The 21,408-nt window shown below is 42.1% G+C and overlaps 1 protein-coding gene across 1 annotated transcript in view; it reads right to left on the bottom strand.

Annotated features, from left to right (window-relative positions):
• COL4A2 (collagen type IV alpha 2 chain) overlaps positions 1 to 21,372 on the bottom strand; it is a 142,628-nt gene extending 121,256 nt beyond the window's left edge. Inside the window, 2 exon segments of the mRNA XM_031056137.1 lie at positions 20,994 to 21,054; positions 21,192 to 21,372. Of these exon segments, the coding sequence (XP_030911997.1) occupies positions 20,994 to 21,054; positions 21,192 to 21,235 (105 nt within the window). The 5' untranslated portion in view covers positions 21,236 to 21,372.
• Positions 21,373 to 21,408: the final 36 nt, after the last annotated feature.

The following is a 21,408-nucleotide window of genomic DNA, read 5'->3' as shown; positions in this document are numbered from 1 at the left end:
ATTGATATAAGCAGCATAAAAATGAGGTAATTGTAACAGCAAGACTAAGTTGGAGAAAAAAATGTGTTGACTTGCAGGAAACAGAATTAGTAAACCTAAAATATGTGCTAGAAGGAGCACATTAAAAAAAAATCATTTGACAGCTACTCTGAATCTTCTGACTGCAGTAAAAATAGTCACATAAACTAACTTCCGTGCTGCTGCCTTTTCTTAAGCAGAAGTATGCAAACTAGCTTTAAACTTATCTCTTATCTCTATACTTGTTGTAATTGGAATTTTCCAGAGGAATTTGTCTAGCAGTTGTTTTTAACTAATGTTCATTAAAAGCATGATGAAGCCCCATCAGGGAAAATAAATATCAGTGCTGTGACACTAGGAACCCAGTTGTCATCATTAGTGACGAGAAAAAAGATAACTGTCTGCCCTGGCCAGTAGTGTTTTGGTGGTCTCAGTAAAATCTACGATTGAAGATAATAAGCTGGACCAAATTCTGTGAACATGAGTGTTCCATCATATTCCTTCAAAAAGCCTTGATAAGTTATTCAGATGTCTACAGTATCAGATTTTTGAAGCACTTGCAGTGTATCTGGAAAATACAATATCTGGGAAAAGGAATTGCCTCTCATCCAACTAAGAGTGAAAGGCTGGAGTCTTTAGACCTTTAAGATGAAAAGCTTTCATCCTACAGAGGAGGACATGGTTTAATGGTGAACATGGTGATAGTGCTAGGCTAGCAGTAGGACTTGATGATCTTAAAAGGTTTTTTCAACCTTAACAATTCTAAGATTTTTCTTACTTAAACTACTAAAGGTAGTCACAGAGAACACAGTCAGTCAGGGAGAAAGATGAAATTGGGTTCTCAGCACATTTCATGCTACCCGTGCAGCTGGTTTCTTCCAGGCTGAGAAAGGAAAATGCCTGAAGAAAGGGGGAGGAAATTCTACAGGAAATTTGGTAAATATTTCCTTTTCTTGTTTTTCTCATGGAAGAAGGTAACCTGAACTCATAAGGATAAAAAAATAAATGCTCCATGAAGCCTCATACAATTCAACTTCTTGTCAAAAAAGCCTGCTCTTCTACATGCAACACTCGTACAAGTCCTAATGGAACAACTTAATATAATTAGTTCCATCCAATCTGCAGAACTCTATCACTGATGTACTACTTTTGCAACACCAGAAGCCAAACTGAGCATGACTGAACTCTTTTCCTGCAATGTCATGTTGCTATACAAATAGCAACTGGCTTCAGGCTACAACATCAGGCTGCCCTTTGAGTCCAGGTTAGTCTGTGCAGGGTGGCTGCACTCTTGGGCCTCTTTGGAGAGGCAATGAAAGGACACTGTGGGTGGTAGAGAAAATAGAAAGTAGGAGCAAGAAGTGGAAATCTATTATATGCCCACAAAGCTAAAAGGGAAAGAATAAACAAAGCACTATTATTCCTTCTGTTGCTGCTTTTTTATAATTCATTTTCTCACTGTGTTTTTTTCACTAGATTTCTTTCATCTTCCTGTCTCCTGATCTTTCTTTACCAAAAACCCACTGCGTTGAGATGCACTCAAGCTTAAAAATTATTAAAAGAACCACACTGTATTTATCCTCCCAAGTGTTCCTTTGTGCAGAGGCACTTCCCTGCTGACTGGGGTGCTGAGCCAGGTAGCAAACACACAGTGCACCTCACTTCAGCAAGCATGTTCCCTCCTACACTTGACCCGGGATCCTTGTGGAGTGCAGAGCAGGCGTGTCATATCTCTTAGGGAACCCCTATGTCCCTGTCTCCTGGCATCAGGAAAAGCTTCCTCAGCAGAGGCTATGGCAGAGCTGATCACTACTAGCAGCAGCCTGTAGGGGGATAGAATATAAGTAAATAAAGGCAGTATAGACAATAATCTTACCCCTAAAGAGTTGCAACTGTGTTAATTATTAAAGATTAGGAGCAGGCCTGACTTTAACAGGCCACAGCTGTAGCCAATAGGAAGAGTGCTATAAAAGAGTGGATTGGTTGGTTGAGGGGAACTGCAGTCAGCTGGCTACTGTGAGAAGAAGGAAGAGTCAGTGCTTGGAGGAGCTGCCTATGAGAAACATCAAGGAGATATGAAACTCTTGCACTAAGGAGACAATAGTATGGAACCTTTGCGATATAATGACAACAGCATCCTTCCCCCCCCTGGGCTCACCCCAAGGATGGACTTGAGAAGGCAGAAGTTGCCTCTTGTTATGGGTGTGTGGTTGCAATGAAACACAGATAAGCTGTGCCCTGCAGGGACATGACAAACAGAAGCCTCAGAGTCATAAAAAAGTGTCTGGGGATTTAACCTGCTCAGAGGCAAAGCCTTGAGCCCATGTCACCATGCACAAACCAGCAGTGTTTTCTAAATGACAAAAGGCTATGGACTTCTGGAAGATGAGGTGTGCTGCTGAAACATCTCAGAAGGGTCTGTTTGACACTCATTGCTGACTCTGCAACCAGGGAAGAGACAGAGACATCTCCAGAGGAGAAACAGGTCCTGCTGTGCCTGTCTAGACACCCATGCAACAGGCTCAGCTGGGCTTGGCAGGCACCTCCTCCCCCAGGGCCGGCCCAGACCTACTGCAGGGCCTGTCCAGATAATGCAGGGTGAAGGGAAGCCAAGACCTTCTGAAACCGGACTTTGCTGAAGCATCTCACATTGCACATTTACTCTTGTCAATACTTGGACCATTATGAAGGAGAAAAGCTTGTATTAATGAGTTTATCAAGTCAACAATTTATATCAACAAGTAGGCAAGAAGGTTTTCAGGTATGAGTTTATTTTTTCCTGACAATGTGGAGAAATTCTTAGATTAGCAGCTAGCAAAAGGAGTGATAGATGTATGGTATGCATTCAGAAGCATGAAAAGAAATGCAAGGAGGAAGAAACGCATGCCTGATAAAGTCTCAATTTACTTGAGAAGATGCATTTTACTGTTTTAAGTGTGAAATAACTTTCTAAAATTTAGTTTCCAGAAGATCCTGTTATTATTTCATCATTGCTGAATTTATAGTACTTCACAGAAGGCTTCTGTTTCTTAGGATACCTCCCAGAAGAACCTGGCATTGGAATGCTTGACTCAGTAAATGCTTAACTTTGGTAGCATAACCTTCTTTCCAGCAAAACTGACCTCTGGTTATTTTTGGAAAAGAAGACATCATTTGGAGTTATCTATCTGCATAGCATTTTTTAATTTGCTGAAAGAACCTCATTTTTTTTCCCTAAAAGTAGACTTTGAAAGTAAATTTTGTGAGTCTTCAGAATATTACTAAAGATATTCACAGAAGGGATTATTTTTCCATGTAGGATGAATGATATACATTATACAAGATTGTATACATAGGCCAAACTTTCAGTTTGATTAATCCACCAACTTTGTCCAAGACAAGATAACCTTTCAGAAAATACCTTCTCTATACAAAAAATAGGACCTGAGCCAAAAGGTGGACACTTTTGAATAGGTTTTTAATAGCCAGTAAAGCCAAAACTGCCTTTACTGTGTGCTTCTTCATGAGTTCAGACAAAGGTGTGGATGTTTCAGTATATGCTGAAGTAACCATTTTCAAAGATGAGAATACTAAGTTGCCTGATATTCTTATCAGACAGAGACCATCAAACAGACTCTTGATTTGGAAGATTTTAAACTCAAAAAAGGAAACAGCCCTAAAAGCAATTATATCCAGGGATGAACTTTACAATATAATACTTGCCAGTGAATGGTAACCACAATTTCATCCTTTCAGGCCATGAACAGCTGCACTTTCTAAGTAGACTGTGAGAGTTTCTTTGCATTATTTCATCCCTAAGGCCCCAGTTAGGTAACATACAATCTCCTCTTTCTATTCATCCTTTATAAACTTAATTAAAAAGTCTGACTGGGGAGAATTGTTTGTAAACAATTGTAAACAGTTCTCTTGTCAGTGGAATGACTTTTTTTGCTAGGTATCAAGTGTCACAGTTTGTTTCTCTCTTCACCCTGTGAAGCCTGTATTAGGAAACAACTAAGTAAACAACAGAAAGAAAAGAAAAAAGCCACCAAGCTCCAGACCAGCTGAACTTAAAGGACTTAACATAATCTCTAAGCTAATTGAAACAGTGTGGTAGCCTTTCTGATAAGTCTTGTATAATACTACAGGCTTCCTGGAATACAATGGACTCTGTCCCAAAATTGCCCAGAATTTCAAATGAATCTGCATCCATATAAAGAAAAGATGCTGCATTATGGACCAATCCTAATTTGTATTAGTAGCTCTTAAGAGGCCTACATTCAACTTTTTAATAATGTCAGAATTTAAAGAAAATGCAATAAAAATGAACTGCCTTTGTGATGGTACTTTTAATGAGGACCTGTGCTGGATGGGAAGATCTGTTGCTATCAGTGTAGATTGCAAGTATACAAGAGTCTCTGTATGACCCCAAAAAGGGGAAAAACCCCTTTTATTTGTGAACAGGGATTAAATTCCCACTCTCCACCACTGCAAATTTGACAATGATCATCACAGCTAGCTGAAATGTACTTAGATTTAAGAATTGGTATTTTGCCACTCTGCAGAGTGAAAATGCATTGACTGATGAAGTTTTAACCTCACAAATGTCAAGTCTTGATGCCCACAGGAATATTGCATTGGCCCTACTCCACATGCCAAGTAAGACAACAAAGTTAACATCAGGGTAATATCACATTTGTGGAAATAGGCCAAGTGACAAATGATACACATCTGAATTTTCTCCTTTCCTTTCACAGAAGAATTATTACTAAATGTAAAAACATACTTAAGTGAAAATAAGTAGGGTTGTTGGTTAAATAATTTTAAATTTCCATGACTATCTTAAGAGAAAGAAAAAGCAAGAGCATTAACTGGAATTCATTACACTGTAAGAAGTAGGCACACCAATCTCAAGTTACTATTTTCAGCCTAGTATGCATAATAGGACAAGAGGGCAAAGGTAGAAATTAAAGAAAAACAAATTCCAGCCATCAGGAATCATTTTTCACATGAGAATCATAAATGTTGGAACACTCTATCAAGTAAGGTTAATGAGGCTAACAGCTAGCAGCCAAGGAACATCAAATTAGATGGCATCATGGGTGGATGACAAGAAAGAAGGAAACAATTTTGCAATTATCCCGAAGGCAAAAATGCTTCTGATGCTCTTTGCCTGCCAACATACATAAAGGGCCACACTTCCCTTTCAGTTTTATCTGCAAAATCCAATAACCATCCCTAGGGGAATTGGACAGCATCAGTGACAGGATAACCTGGTCTGTGGGTTTTATGGAAGGTATGCAAGAAATGAGAAAGGAAATATTATTTTTCCTTAATTGGCTGTGATTAAAAATGATGTTAATGTTTATATATATATAGTACCTATATAATGACATAATGAAATTAGTCAACTTGTAACATTAGGCTCTTTCACCTACCTTGCAAAGGTAAAACAAAAGCTCAGAGACTGATTTTAAAGCTAGATCAATGTGGTAAATCAATCTGTGTTTATTTTAAGAGAATCAACTACTGAAAAAATCTAGTAGGGGCTGTGGTAGGCTCTTTGGCACTTAAAACCACAAAAAAATACAGATGGGATGTTTCTCCAAAACTGGCACTGTAATTCAAGCATGAATTAAACTCAGGAAATTCTCACAGCCTACTTTGTAAATATCAGTCTTGCTTTATATCTTCCATATATTTCTTTACACCAATATGCCACATTAATCAAGTTTTCTCTATCAAACTGAGCCTGTACTTTCAGCTTATGATAGGCAAGGACTGCAGATGAGAGAGGAAACACAGTTAGTGCTGTAGGTCTCACACAAGTGTAACGTGGGGGAGGAGGTGTCATAGGACACTCTCTGCTCGCATAACTTCACCCCAGACAAAACTTCATTGGTTGGTAACAAATGTAGGTGACCAGTATGGTGACATATTCTGACTCACTTTTCCAGGACCCTATTTTCAATTTCTGGTTCTTAGAAATTAAAACTTGAACCTCCTTAAAGGAGGGAATAGGTTTATCAGCACAGACAGAGAGGACATACACAGGACATACAGCTACAACACCAGGAAAGCCTAAAGATGTATGCGATGTTAAGTCACTCATTATTACCTGGGGGAGGCTTGAAAAGCAGAACTTCAGTAACGATTAACATGAAATCTCACTGTCAGCACACACTGGAAGAATTTCTATTAATTGTTACCCTGAAAACTAAATCCAGTCAATCCTATTGTGTTCTGTTGTATCCTGCAGCAACTAACAGAAAAGGTCAAATGCTTAGAGCCTGACCCAAAGTGTGCTTAAACCCCCTGATTTAAAGGGGGTTTCTACAAACCTGTTGCACTTTAAAACCTGACTGGAAACTTTAGACCATTTGGTAGCACACACAAAAATTGGAATTTTCTGTTGAAGACATCATGCTGTTCTGCTTAAAAGCTGGTGGCACGAAATGGCTCTCATAACACTGAAGTTAATTATTGAAAAACAGTGGAGCTGGGGAAGTATTGTGTTTTTCAGCTTTAATTATTTAGACTTAAAGCAGCTGATCACATGTCCTTAATAACTAGACAGAATCCATGCAACAATATACTGAGATCCCACACCACTAATTCTTTACAAATCATGCTTAATATACTGTTTGGAAATGTGACCTTTTGAGGCATGTTTAATGCAGCACAGCAATACAGCACAGAGACTTAAAAAATGAGTTTCAAGTGAGCTACCTTGGGTTCTGTGTCTGGCCTGAATAGCAAAAGTCGCAGTGCATTTGTAAAATCTCCTAGAGGACTTCATCAGAACGTTCTTGCTGCAGAAACACACAGCTTGCTGAAAGTAACTCTCATACTAGCGATATAGCCAGCTCAGTAACCTGTACTGGCGGCAATGCCACTCGGATACATTTCTTTCCCTGTTATTTTCAAAGCTAGAGATGTTACAGTTAATATAATGCAACCACGGCAGGGATGTGTGTACTGAATGCTAAGGAGGAGAAAATGGTTAACCTGCTTACAGACCAACAGGGAGAATGAGTTCCCTCTCCCCTGTGTGCTGGGCCAGGCAATGCACACCTTCTGCCTCATGCAGATTGGGGCATGACTCACAAACCAGCAGATCTGAGGATAACACCAAGCTGGATGGGAGTGTCGATCTGCTGGAGGGTAGGAAGGTCCTGCAGAGGGACCTGGACGTGCTGGATCCATGGGCTGAGCCCAACAACAAGGGCTGGGTGCTGCACTTTGGTCACAATAACCCCAGACAGAGCTACAGACTGGGGGCAGAGTGGTTGAAAAGCAGCCCAGTGGAAAAGGACCTGGGGGTGATGGTCAACAGCCTGATGAACATGAGCTGGTGTGTCCCCACGTGGCCAGCAGGACGAGAGCAGTGATCGTCCCCCTGTACTCAGCACTGATGAGGCCACACACTGAGTCTTGTGTCCAGTTCTGGGCTCCTCCATTCAGGAAGAACCTTGAGGTGCTGGAGTGCATCCAGAGAAAGGCAACAAGACTGGTGAAGCTGCTGGAGCACAAGTCCTGTGAGGAGCAGCTGAGGGAGCTGGGGTTATTTAGCCTGGAGAGGACTCAGCAAGGATCTTGCCACTCTCTACAACCACCCGAAAGGAGGCTGTAGCCAGGTGGGGGTCAACCTGTTCTGCCAGGCAACAAGTGACAGGACAAGAGGACACAGTCTTACACTGGGACAGGGGAGGATTAGGTTGGACATTAGAAAGAAGCTCTTCACAGGAAGGTTGATGATACATTGGAATGGGCTACCCAGGGAGGTGGTAGAGTCACTGTCCCTGGAGGTGTTTAAGGAAAGACTGGATGTGGCACTGAGTGCCATGGACTGATTGACATGGTGGTGTTCAGTCATAGGTTGGACTCAATGATCTCAGAGGTCTTTTCCAACCTCATTGATTCTGTGATTAACTTGCACCATGACTTCAGTAAGACCAACACCACAGGGAGGGACAGACAGCAAGTCCTGGCTTGCTCATTCTCCCTAATTTGTCAACTATGGATCTCTCCTTGGGGTTATGTTTCCATAGAATGGCTTGGGGTGTAAGGGACCTTAAAGATCATCTAGTTCCAACATCCCTGCCATGAGCAAAGACACCTTCCACTAGAGCAGGTTTCTCAAAGCCCCATTCAACCTGGTCTTGTTGACTTCCAGGAATGGAGCTTCAAAAACTGCTCTGATCAACCTATTCAAGTGCCTCATCACCATCACAGTAAAGATTTCTTCCTAATATCTAATCTGTACCTAACTTTTTTCCGTTTAAAGCCATTCTCCTTTGTCCTATCACTACACATCCTGGTAAAGTCGGTCTTCATCTTTTATGCCTCCTTTAGGTACTGGAGGGCTGACAGTTTTTAAGAGAGTCTGTGCAGCTCTGCTGTTGTGAAGGCTGATGTGGGCAGTCTGATGCTTGAAGGAGAGCTACGGGAGTTCACAGCAAACCTCAGTTCCAGGTCCCTCACAGCCTTGGATGTGAGCTCTGTGCTGCAGCTGGGCTCCTCAGACAGCTGCTCCCTTCTTCTGTGTTGAAGGTTGCATGCAAGATGTTTTCCATTACCATCTGTATGGCAAATTACCTTTGTCAAGTGGGCAGTTTGCCTTATCTCTCTCTTTGAGTGACCACATTCACACCTCCCTTGGGAGGGGACCTCTGCTGATAACAGACTATTGAATATCAGTGCATGATTGATAAGAACTATAACATCCCATTGTGAGATGCTCCGCCCAGAGGGAGGAGCCAAGCATTGCTACCCTGATATAGTCTGAGATTCTGGAACTCCAGCACGGCTTTTCTCCACGGGATTTCCCAGAGGAACAGCAGCTGCCTTTTCCTCTTGGATCTTCAGAGGAAGACTACATCCTTCTCTACAGATCCTCATTGCTCCAACAGAACCACACCTGATACTTCAGGAGGACTGCAGCCACATTTTCAATCGGACTACCACCAACACGCTGGCCGACAGGGTGTCAGGTTGGGTTCTGACTCTGTCAGTGTTGTTCTAGTGGACTGCATTGCTTATTTTATTCTTTTTTTGCCTGAGAGCCCCTTAATTGAAAATTATAGCAATGCAGAGGGGTGGGGGGGAGGTTTACATTCTCCATTTCAGGGGAGGCTCCTGCCTTCCTTAGCAGACTCCTGTCTTTCCAAACCAAGACATTCTGTTTGTGAAATGCTGGAGCTTCCCCTTGCCTCAATTCTCCAAGACTTCTGGTATTTGTCTTGCTGCTTTTGGACATGCAGAGATTTTGGGAACAGATCATCAGATCAAAAGGTCAGAAGTCTTTCCTGCTTGTGCTCTGGAGTACAGTTTTTGTGTTCTTTGCTCAGTTGAAAGATGCCTGGACAGCTAACACTACTAACAAGACTCTCTACCAAAGGATAACCAGACTATCTAAAATTTGGCTGTGAAATGTCAGAAAAAAAGGAAATTTCTTGAAGCTATGGCAAAGCTGATTTAGTCTTTTACCCAAGAGGGGAAAAAAAAAGCAAGCAACAACCTTGCACTTTGATTTTAATTCACCATTTTCCCATGTCCTTTCTTAGGAAAACTACCCACTTTTGACAGTAGACAAACTTGGAAGTAGGAAGATACAGTAGGATTTCTGAGATTAAACAGCAAGATTTCTGCAGCTGAAACAACTTCAGATCAATCTGACAACAAAAAAACAAAAATGGACTGAGGCCTGGCTTTTTAGCTACTGAAGAATAGGACTTTCCTTAAAGAAAAGACTAAATTTGTGTTTACAGAAATGCTGCAAACATTGGGGGATCTTTGGATACCAGTCAAATAATTTTAGGATGGTTTCTGTCCCTCTGTTAAATAAAAAAAAATCCTATTTTTTCTTTATGTACACACATGGGTTTGTGGAGTTTCTGCACAGTCAGATGGGGTTGCCCATTAGCTGCATGCAGCACTGTAATCTCTCCATGGACTGTGTCTGCAGGGTAAGTAGTGAAACTACGCGGGAAGGGCATTTTTATATCCCTTTTTTTTTTCTGAGGAGAATGAGCTTTTATCTCCCCAAATTAAGTACGCTATTCTATGAAGTTATGTGCCTTTGTCTTAATGGAACATTCTTTTTAGAGCCTAATGAAAGATTAGTAGCCTCAAGTCTAAGAACACGTGTCCAGGGCGGATCTCAGTCTCCTCCTCATTTATAATGCATGATGACTGTACTTCAGTTCCTCTCTCCTTGTTTACACATGTTACTGACTTTACTGAAGACAGCGAATGATACATGACTAACATGGAAATCATGTTGAATGAAAATTAAATACTTTGAAGAAGTAGTAAAAATTACATCATCCCTAATTTGAGATGCTATAGTTCCACTGCAGCTGACAAGCCTCATGGAATCTATCTCTATATGGAAACTGGATTCTATACACAAAGAGCTCCCAATGTGCCAGTATGATGTTTCTGGCTGCCTGTGATTTGCTCATAGTAACTGCAGTATGTTTTTCCTTGGAAAAAGAACAGACCAATTGGTTCAAAGCATGAAGCAGCACAGGATCATGCAAGTGCATTGCTGTAGGGCTCACAGGATTCCTTACTCAGACAAATTCAAGAGTACAGTCCCAATCTTCAAAGTGATTTATGATACAGCCTCAAGCTACCTTACTAATCACCTATCTACTCACCTGTGACTCTATGTGATACTGTGTCCCCAAGGGACAATATGAACCAGAAGCAAGAGATTAGAGTTGTAAAAGCAGAGGCAACATTTTCTTGAAGAATGGTACTATATTATCCCCTTGAAGACACAAAACCAATTGTTATGAGCTAGTAACAACAAGGAGAGTTTAAAGTTTCCCCTCTCACACAGAAACATAAACAACAGTGTTGGGTAAATCACACATTGGATGGATGGTATCAGGTGTTTGGCTCTCAATTTGATGACATAAATTCATAAAAGATTAATGAGAAAAAAGGTTCATAAAATGTTAATGAGAAATTTCTTTTTTCCTGGATTTTTCCCAGTTCATCAACCATATAAGTTTATTTAAATAATAATTTCTTAAAAGGGATTCAGGTATAGATGGTTTGTTGTAAAACCAGTACAATATTTCACTCTTTTTGAGTCTAATTAAGTCTGTTTATTAAAAATAAATGGGTACTGATCCTTTTAATCTCTGTATCATTGAAGGGATGGAGTCTCACAGTTTTCTCCTTATTCTCTAAGACCAAGGTAAAAGCTAAACAGATGACCTCATAGTAGATTTTTTTTAAGGCAGTATTAATAGCCTAATAGCTAAGGCAGCAAGGCTGTGATTCGCAAAGAAATAAAAACCTATTGCCATAGGAAAAAAGTGGAATAGAAAAGTAAGAAAGAAACCTAGACTATAAGCTGGCATTATGTGACTGACAACTGGCAAACCCCAGTACACATCAAAAGAGGACAATTAAAACCCTTCCCTTCTACTACTCACCTGTTCTTGACTGCATTCTAAAACCACAAGGTAAAAGAGCACATTTTTGCCATGCCCTTCACTTGTTCCCTGGAAAAGCTCTTTGGAGCGTGGGGCAGTTGAAGAAGATGCACTGCAGTGCTGACACTCCAGAACAGATTAAGGTGCAGCTGGGATGTTCAACATAAGCCACCAGAAAACAAGGATGTAGGCAATATTCTAGTCACTAAATATTGTGTCACTAAATATTCTAGTCACTTTGCTTTTGTTGGGAAGGACTACTTTTCCTAACACTTAGGTATGACACAGGGATGAGTAAATAGTTTTTTGATACCCCTGCTTTTGCAATTTGACTTGTGACCTGTTGAAGTTACAGCTTCTTATATGCTTATTTTTGTCCTTTATTTTGCTTATCTGAAGCGAAATATCAACAGATAGGGCATGAAAATGCCATGAATCATCACATAAAGCTTAAAACAAAACTATCAGGAAGTGTTTGGGTCTTCCTTGGCACAAATTTCCTATTCTAATGGGCAATAGTGCTGCTCAGTTCTTTTACTCCATTCTTACTCTGGTAAAACTCCCCAATACAATGATGCACGTGAGAAAGGAGAGTGGACCCTGATTTCCAGCCAGTCGATGTCAGTCTGAGGCACACATGCTCCAGGTCTACACTAATGTGTAAAGGAGCCCTGTGCCCCACAGCCTGACCATCTGTACCATTTAGCTGTCAGAACAGCCTCCTGAATGCCTGCAGTTTGGGCTAGGAAGCTTCACTTGCTTTGCTTGCAAAGACAGTTTTGGCCATGGTGCAGGAGTCAGCATAATGTAAGGAGCAGAGGCAGTCTCTAAGGGGCCACCCTGTTTTGGAAACTAAGCAGGCTATTACTGTTATGGACATGGAAAGGCTGTGCCAACTGACCACAAGGCAGAGAATGCACCTGGGACTCTGCGGTTTACTGTAAGGGACACAGCCAGAGAGGAAGCAGCCTCTATGCCTAAGTGAGTTAAGAGATAACAGATGTGCTGGCTACCTCCTGGGCATGTACTGAGGACAGAAGATTTGGACAACTTCACACTGACTTCTTCACGCCTATTCTTACCACAAACCTGCAAAGCACCTGGTGGAAATGCAGCCTCAGCCCCACACTGCAAGAAAAATGCTTACATTTCCCCATTCAACCAGTGTCACTTAAGATTTCCTAAGTTCCTTGCGGAGACGTTTGGGCTGTTTCCAGCAGACTGTTTCTCTGGCTGCTGGCTTGAGGAGATATGCAGGCTTCCCATGCTCCGTGGCCCCAGCGGCTATTCCCAGCCCTGCATTCCTTTCTGCCCACTCCCTGCGCCGAGGCTCAGCCCAGGACACTCCGGCAGCCTCGGCAGCAGCTCTGCTGTCCTCCCGGAATTGCACCCTGGCGTCTCGGTCCATGTGTTCAGGATGCCGTGAGACTCAGACCAGGTGTCTGAACATCAATTACACGGGGTCAGCGAGGCTGCAGCTTGAATGTGGGAATGCCTTTCCTTATCCATATGCAGCATGCCCGGGGACTGCACAGATGGAGCAGCAGGAGCCAACACTTTGCTGAGAGCAAGACGCACACCAGGGTGACAGGGAAAGCCTGCAAAGCTTTCCCAGTTTCCTGTCCCAGGAAATGATCCTGCTCCCTACAAGCATGGGCAGGACCTGACAACAGAGACCCATGCGGTACAGGCAGAGAATTGACAATTTGTGCAGATGGCTTTTTCCCTTCTTTTTATCTCTGATGAGCAACAGGTTTGTTTCCAAGCTTGTGTTTCCACAGGAGGCTGGGGTGTGCACCAGGGGGGTCAGCTCAGTGTTGAGCCAGGAGCTGCAGCCTCCAGAGGATGGACAGAAGGACAGCCACACTGCTCAGGCACTGATGCCTGGGCTACGCAAGGTCCTGGAGATCCATCGGATGTAAAAACTCAGGAGCTCAGAGCTGTGCTTTGTGACAAGGCTCAAACCTGAGGCAGTTAGTTGTTTTATAATGACACAAACTAGGAGACAACAAAAAACCCAAACCCCCAAAAAACTCCAATTGTAGAACAAAACAAATGTGCTGTATGCAAAATATTTCACTTTGCCCAGCATTACTTTTCCGTATACAGTCTGATTATATATTCAAGTGATTTTGGTCAGACTTTTAAGGGTCTGGTGAACTATAAAGGAAAAGTATACTTGGAATAAAGGATTTATTATTTGGCTGCATCATCCAATAGTGAGAAGAGGTGTGGGTAGGATCTGCAGCTAGGACCTGCCAAAAATAAGCCAAGCCCTACTTATCTGAATGATCTTTACTTGCTAACTTCAGAAAGCTACTTCAAAATAAAGGTCAGGATCATTTGCAAATAAATAGGACGCCTGAAATATCCCAGTAAGTGTGCATCCCCGGTAACTGATATGATCTAAATGTTTTTCTGATCTCGTGTTTCTAAAATAAAAATAGAACTTGTTAGTAAATTTATATTGGAAATCAGGGGGTTTTCTTGACAAAAAGTCCCCTGTTGAGGAACTATTCCTGGACTGATATACCAAATGATGCTGCCCTTTCAATTAACACAGAAGGCTCTGGTCAATTTTTAAATTCTTTTCTGGCCCTCCTAAAACATGTCGATTTCTGTAAAATTGCCACAAATTTGAAACTTACACATCTGCTTTTCCAGCTTCCCAGCCTCCCTGCAGCCAGCTGGGCTGCACCAGGACCTGCTGCCTGCCTCTGCCTCAGGCTGGCTCCCTGTCGCAGCCCAGGGGAGCCCCGGGTGTGCTCAGCGGGCGCAGGGCCAGCTCCGGGTGCAGCTGCGCTCCCAGGGCGCTGAGAGATGAGCTGTGTGGGAAAAGGGCCGTGAGAAGTGGGGCTTCCCCCCTGGCCTGCCAGCAGCCTGGGAGCTTGGCCGAGTGCTGGGCCTCGGTGCTGACCCGAGCTGTGCTCAGCCATGCCTGTGCCAGGCCACCCCGGCCTCCTTCACCTGTGGGCAAACTCCCCAGCCTGGCCTCTGCCTGGCTCCATCCTCATGGCCCTGCCCTGCCCTCCAGGGCTGTGTCTGCCCTTGGTGACCACCTGGACCCGCTGGAGGGTACGTGTCCTGCCCACGTCCCCACCCTGTCTGTGATCTGTCCTCTGGGCTCCCCAGCCCACAGGGAGCAGCAGCCCACTCTGCTGCTGCCCAATCCACAACCACATCACCCCTCGTTCCTGGGAAGCACTAAAGTAAAGGCAGAAACTGAAAGCACAAAACCAGGTGTGTTCAGAAGATGCAGCAGCCTAGTCAAACACTCTGACTGTCAAAGAGGAGAAACTGCAACAAAAACATGATTCTGCTGACGTAGGGAAAATTAATCACACAAATGCAAGTTTGCTCATGAACTGTGAGAGCATTTTTCCTTGCTACACATTGTTTCTAGGGTGTGAAAACAAGGAGCTTTCTTCGTATCAAACCAGCACCTTCAGCTTCCAAATGGACAAAAAAGGGCACGTGGAAACCAATAGTGCTGGTCCTTGGTCACTCAGAAATGTTTTTATGATAAAGATCACATACTTTCACTGTGAGCTGAGTCCGCTGCTGCTATCAGCTAGGTGCTGCCATTTTAAAGAAAATAACTCTTGATAAACATCAGGAAACACTGCAAATTTCACCGTGCTTTTTACTCCTGAGGAGCAAACAGGGCACTGGGAATAAAGCAAGATAAGCTACCTTCTTAGGCAAAACTATGTGAACTACTAAATTAACATTGAACTCTCAGAAGATCTTGGATCAGTACAATATGATATGAAGAATGTTCCACTCCTTGGCCAACTTCTGGCTTGTCAAAACAAAAGCAAAGAAGTAATTAAGAATAATCTGGTCTGAAATAAGAAATGTATTACTGCAAAAAACCCCAAACCCAACACTAATACAAAATATGCTTTGACTACTGAATTAAAATATTTATAACAAATGTGTTTGCTTATTGTATAACTGAATAAGCCACAATGCAGCTTTACATTCTGAGTAAGGCAGATATATTTGGACCTACAAATAATTTTTTGTGCAAAATTTAAAAAATGCATGATATGTTTAGTCTCATAATGCATAATAAGGGCTTCCTGTGGTAAAATCACTACACAATAAAACCCAGATGTCCTACCTTAAAAGCCAAGGAAAAGCAATGCTGAATTTCTGAAACCACTTCAGCTACTTTCAGAGTAAGGTGAAAAAACAACAACATCATTTTATTACATGACAGTTTACCTTGTCAGGGTTCTTGTCTCTCAGTATCAACATTTTAACTCTGAGAATTCTGGGAGGCTGACAGAACTCTGTCTATTCGGCTACCAAATGCAGCATGACATATGATATGCCAGTTAATAACTCAACAAGATAGAATTAACTTGAATATATTAAGTATAGTTGAGCATAATTCTGATCTATAAAGAAGAAAAAGTGAGTAAAGGTGACTTGGCACAGAGAGATCAAAAAACATGGACACATGCAAGAAACTCCTCCTCATCATCAATAACTTCAGGCAGATACAGTATTTTGCTTTTGGTGTAACCTGTCTTGTCCTTGCATGAATAACTTGATTCACTTATACAGGATATGACTGTATACAAAGAATAGACTCTCTAATTTTTTCCACACAGACATAGAACAAATGACTCTTAAAGAAATCTTTCAAGAAAGAATGATTAATTAGTAAATTAGAATCAGTATCAGTTTCATAGGCATGGCAGATAAAAAGAATTTCAAGGAGAATTTCGAGTGCAACAAGAAAAAGACTCTCTTACTGATGAGTGGAGCAGACAGCACACAAGAAAGGAGGGACCAAAAATAAGGAATTCAAAGCTATCAACCATGACTACATTTCCATGTGTGCAATACTGGCTGTGAATGTGCTTGGCATCATATGATGTTGATGGGAGAAGTCATGGCTCTTAAAAAAAACAAAAATAAATTCCCACTTGGGCAGCCATCCTGCTGCCTGTCCATAATGTGATACAAACTCTGTGACCCTCAGCATTGAAACAGCACTGCCAGACCAAAACATGGCTGTTGATGGCAGTGAAAATGAGGGGCTTTGCCTTAGGCAGCTGCCACCTCCTTCATTCAGGATTTCTCAGAGTTCTTTAAGAGAGCTGCCCCTTCCTGTCAGCTCCACGACTGAACATGGAAAGAGTCCTCTCTTAACTACCCTATAATTCTTCCACGGCTCAAAGGAATTTTGAATAAAGCAATGAGATGTGCTAGGAGGGTCCCCAAAATGCTAGTGATTTTTTCAAGGTATCATTATTCTGATTTTCTTATGGAACACCACTCATACTCAAAGATGAGCCTGCAGGAAAGACATTCTGTGCTGTTCTTGTGAGCCAGCAAAGGCCTCCTGAAGATAAAGGAAAGCCCCATATTTCTCCTGAGGAAGACACCAAGGTTGTCACCATGGAGATGTGATGAAGGAGAGAAAGTTAAGAGATACAGACTCTAGGTGGCTCACAGAACTACGTGGCTCCTTGGTCACCCACTGAGAACTTTGTTTCTTTCCTATAACCAATGGGCAGTGAATGTGTATGTTGGCTGAATGTAAATATCTTGAAAAAGCATAAAAGCAACATGTTGCTATAATAAATCTCTCTTGCACCCTTCTGATGGAGTCATGGTACTTGATGGTGATGATGAGTCATGGTACTTTGTGCTGTGTCGTGCTCTATAACGACATGAGCCCAACTATACACTTATTTAATCAGATATAAATAAACCATGTCTGTCAGTGTGGATATACCTCGAATGAAGCTGTTCTAAATTAGGATTGCAATGTATCTTTTTGGGGAATCTCCTAGGCTATTTCTAAAGCGGCCCACAGGTAGGGAGCCTGGTATTTCCAGGAAGAGATGGATTCACTTTGCATGCACCAAATAAGTAACATGGCCGATTAAATCAATCCATCAGATTGATGCCTCCTTCCTAGATCACCTGGGCAGTATGCCTGCCTTACCCTATTTTTCACACTGTGACCCAGTGCCTACATTTACAGTAGGCACATTAAGCAGGATGGGCCAAGTGATGACTCCACCCTGGCTTCTTTAGCCTGGAAATCCTGTGTTAATGAAAAAAGCCCTCCTGTTTCAACCAGACAAAATTTTCCAGATGGAATAAAACAGGACACATCTGGGAAAACCTGGATGTGAGACAGCCCAGGTCATTGACACATTTTAACTTAGAGCAATAACTTAGGCCCCCATGTCAGCAATCTAATTTCATGACAAAACCAACAGAAGTAGTATATAGTAGTGTTGGTTTTATTTTCTCTTTTAAAGATCTATTGCTTCTTCCACTTGATGACATCCTCCATGATATATCCCCTTCAAATCTCACAGAAGTGAAAATAATTCTATCTCATGCACTACTTCAACAGTTTTCTTTCTATATAACTATATATGGTCTCCTGTTATAATGACAGTTGTGATCTGTTACTTGCTGTTATTTTTGCAGATGTTATTCAAACTTATTCTCTCTCTATTTTTTTTCTTTGATCTTACAGTTATTTCCTTCTTTGCTGGGATTCTATTGCTCTCATCTGAATATAACTTGGAAAAAAAGTAACTTTTGTTAGAGGCAGCTAAAAAATATACTAAGAGGACACCAATAAAGTAATCAAATGTTACAAAACTACTTAATGAAAAGTGTTCTTTTCGGAAGACAAAAGAAAAAAAAATCAGCATTAGCAGAAGATACATTATCTCCGAAGAGAAAAAAAATACCCAAGAACTATATTTTTGATGTAATGCATTAGCAGGGACAGAAAGGGAGAAGAAATCTGTAAGCTTAGTTGAACTTCAGGTAGTTAATACTACTTAATTTTATTTAAGCCACGTGAATTATTGAATCTACAATTCAGAGTAGTTCCAAAGTTATTTGAGGCCTCTAACATCACTATCCAACATACGCCAAGAGCGCTAAAGATAACTGTGCCTGATCCACCCCATTTGGCTGTCTGTCCTGGCACTTCCATTCAGGGACTTCTCTTCCTTAGTTCTTCAAGCCTGCAACCAGCATCCTCTTCTCTTGCCAGAGACACCATTTTTTTCTCTTCCGGTTCTCTGATATCCTAAACATCCTCCTTCTTTTTCCTCCTCTCGTGTCTTTTTCTGCTGAGAAACATCCATCTCCCTAACAGCCAGCAGCAGCCTGCCAGGCAATACATTCAGTCAAACTCTCTGAGTTCCTCTCTTCCTCTCTCCTTCTTTCCTGCCCTTTCCTTAATCTCCCTCCAATTTCTTCCTATGTGCAATTTTTCTCATTCAACACCACTTATGTCCAGCAGCTGTAACTCGTTCACATATATATGGCTGTCAAAGCCAGCAGCTCTGCCTGTCTCATTACAGGCAGAACCATGACTTTAAGACCTGGTCCCACAGACTCTAATAATTCATAGCAGTTTTTTAAATTCAAGCTAATAAAACACCTCATAACATTGATCTGTGTAACAAATAGGAGAAGATCCAGTGAGACAAACAGGATTACAACATAAACAATATGACTGCCAGCAACTCTGGCAATTGTGCAGGTGCTACTGGTTCCCACTGACACCCACTTTGTCACTTCACAAACATATTTGACCAGAGTGGGCACTGCAAGCACCAAGGCCAACCCTCCTCCCACCCCCAGCTGCCTGCTCCCAATCCCACGCCAGCCCAGGTTTCTATGAATACAAGTGGTGATCTGACCCAGGATAAAGTTAGCTCTCACCCCTCTTCTTTTTTGGGGTAGTGATTAGTACAAACAAGGAATTTTCCAAATCAGCTCACCACACAACTACAGAAAGACCTGGGCTGACCAAGGGAAGGAAGCAGCATATGAGTGGAAAATGGGATAAATATTGTGGTGGCAGTGCAGCTCAATTTTTCATGGAAACATGACCAGACTTCCCCATTCACATTCACTGGAGTGTTTCACCTCCTATACAGCCACCACCTTAGGAACTACCAAATCTGAGAAATTAAACTTTCAAGCAAGCCAATTTACTTTTTCAAGATTCTCTGGGAAAACCAGTATGTGGAGATTCAAGCAGCTATGATCAGACTGCATGCATTAACTGAGATCTCTTGAACACCCGTTCAGTATATCTCTATTTTAACACCACAGCCTGCAGGTGACTGTAAGGACATGAGGGAGAATTAATTAGTCCATGATATAGCTAAAACTCAGGTATCATGCTATGCACACTACAACACAACTTCATAAAAGAAGAGTCACAACGTCACTGGTTTATGTCAACTGATCCCAGTGATATCATTACTGGGCATAAAACATTTGCAGTTATCACCAGCCTGCTCTGGTTTCAGTAGCACATGGTAATTTTATCATCCATTCAGCACTATGCAGCAGAACAATGTTTGTATCTAAATGAGGCAAAGACAAGCAGCACATGATACTTAAGGTTCTTGCTCCTGTCCCTTCCCACAGGGCTGTGGGTCCCCAGACAGACAGCTCTTGCTCAGGCATGATGTGGAGAGATCAACCATCCACGCAGGCTGACGGGCAGGCACTACATGCCAACTGCAGCTGGAGTGCAGGATTATCCTGTGTCACAGCACCTGCTGCAAAAGCCCTAGTATTTCCCAGTCCCTAACACAGTATTTCCCCAGTCCCTAAACACAGTATTTCCCCAGTCCCTAAACACAGTATGCCATCTCACCAAAGATATGGCCTATCAACACACATAAACACAAAGTCATGAAGTTGCAGACAGTAGGATTAAAATATAAGTAGGATAGCTTTTGAAAAAATGTAATCAAAGTCCCACTAGCACATGACCACAGAGCCTCACCCACACTTGTGGCTGACCAATAAATGCAGCCACAAGCCAAGCCTACCAACCTCAGTCTCCTATATTCAGGCCTGATCCAAAATCTATTCCCATTAATGACAATCTTTCCATTAAACTCACCAAGCTTTGTAACAGGCAAATGTTGCACTTTCCTATGCATTATCTCTCACAGCTTTCACATCCTTGTGACAATGATGCAACTTCTGCTTACATCAACAACTTAGGTAGATAACTGCAACCACCTATATGGCAGATTTTTTGATTTAGCAATTTAATTTAAACAACAATTTGTTTCTAAACTCTGACTTGTAGAAATGAGCTTCACAGTCCTTAGTGGAGGTTTGTATGTAAATGAAGACATTTCACCTGCAGGTTAACTATACTAAAGTACTCATTGGTATCTGGAATACTGCATTTTTGGTGTGTTTCTCACAAAAATAAAGAAATTGGTGGGTTTGTTTCATTATTATTTTAACAAATTACCCAATCAGAGCAAAATTAACAGTGGAATACTTCAAACAACATGACACTTGAAGCATTATGCTGCTCTGCTGAACATCATTTTGTTGAAGACAGCAATCTGTAAGGCTTGCTAAGATGATCTGTTAGTTGTTTCTTTTAATAGAAAGATAGAGAAGCCATCTGGCAAGGAAAACGCAGTTCCTCACTTATTGGTACCAAGGAAACTGCTTTTTTCTCCTCTTCTCTCCTCAGTAAAAGTCAGAAGATGTTTTACTTACAGCGTCCACTTTGACGGCTGACAGCACAACTTCCATCAGGATCAGCAAAAGCCCCGTATCCCTGCAGGGAAAGGTGAATAAGGACGATATTGTTTTAAGCTAGTGCAAAACAAGCACGTGATAACGCTCTGCAGTTAAAGGCGACAATACGACTTTAAAAAAGTTATTTCCAAAAGCCTATCGAGCGGAATTACTTACTGACAAAGGAAAGTACGTGCACTGGGAAGCTGCGAGATGTCCATTTTCGCTCCTTCCCCGGCCGGGGGCTCGGCTCAGGGCTCCCTCCCGCCGGACGGCCACCCCTGCAAGGCAGACAAGAGCCCGCTCGTAACGCCGCCCCCCCCGCCGGAGGTCTCCGCGCTCGGCGACGCCGCTGCCGGGGCAGGGAGCGGCCCCTGCGGCCGGGCTGCGATCC

This window comes from Geospiza fortis, unplaced genomic scaffold, assembly GCF_000277835.1.
Source record: "Geospiza fortis unplaced genomic scaffold, GeoFor_1.0 scaffold192, whole genome shotgun sequence".
Classification (NCBI taxonomy): Eukaryota; Metazoa; Chordata; class Aves; order Passeriformes; family Thraupidae; genus Geospiza; species Geospiza fortis.
The sequence above is the reverse complement of the archived record's forward strand: the minus strand, read 5'-3'. Positions and strand labels throughout refer to the sequence as shown.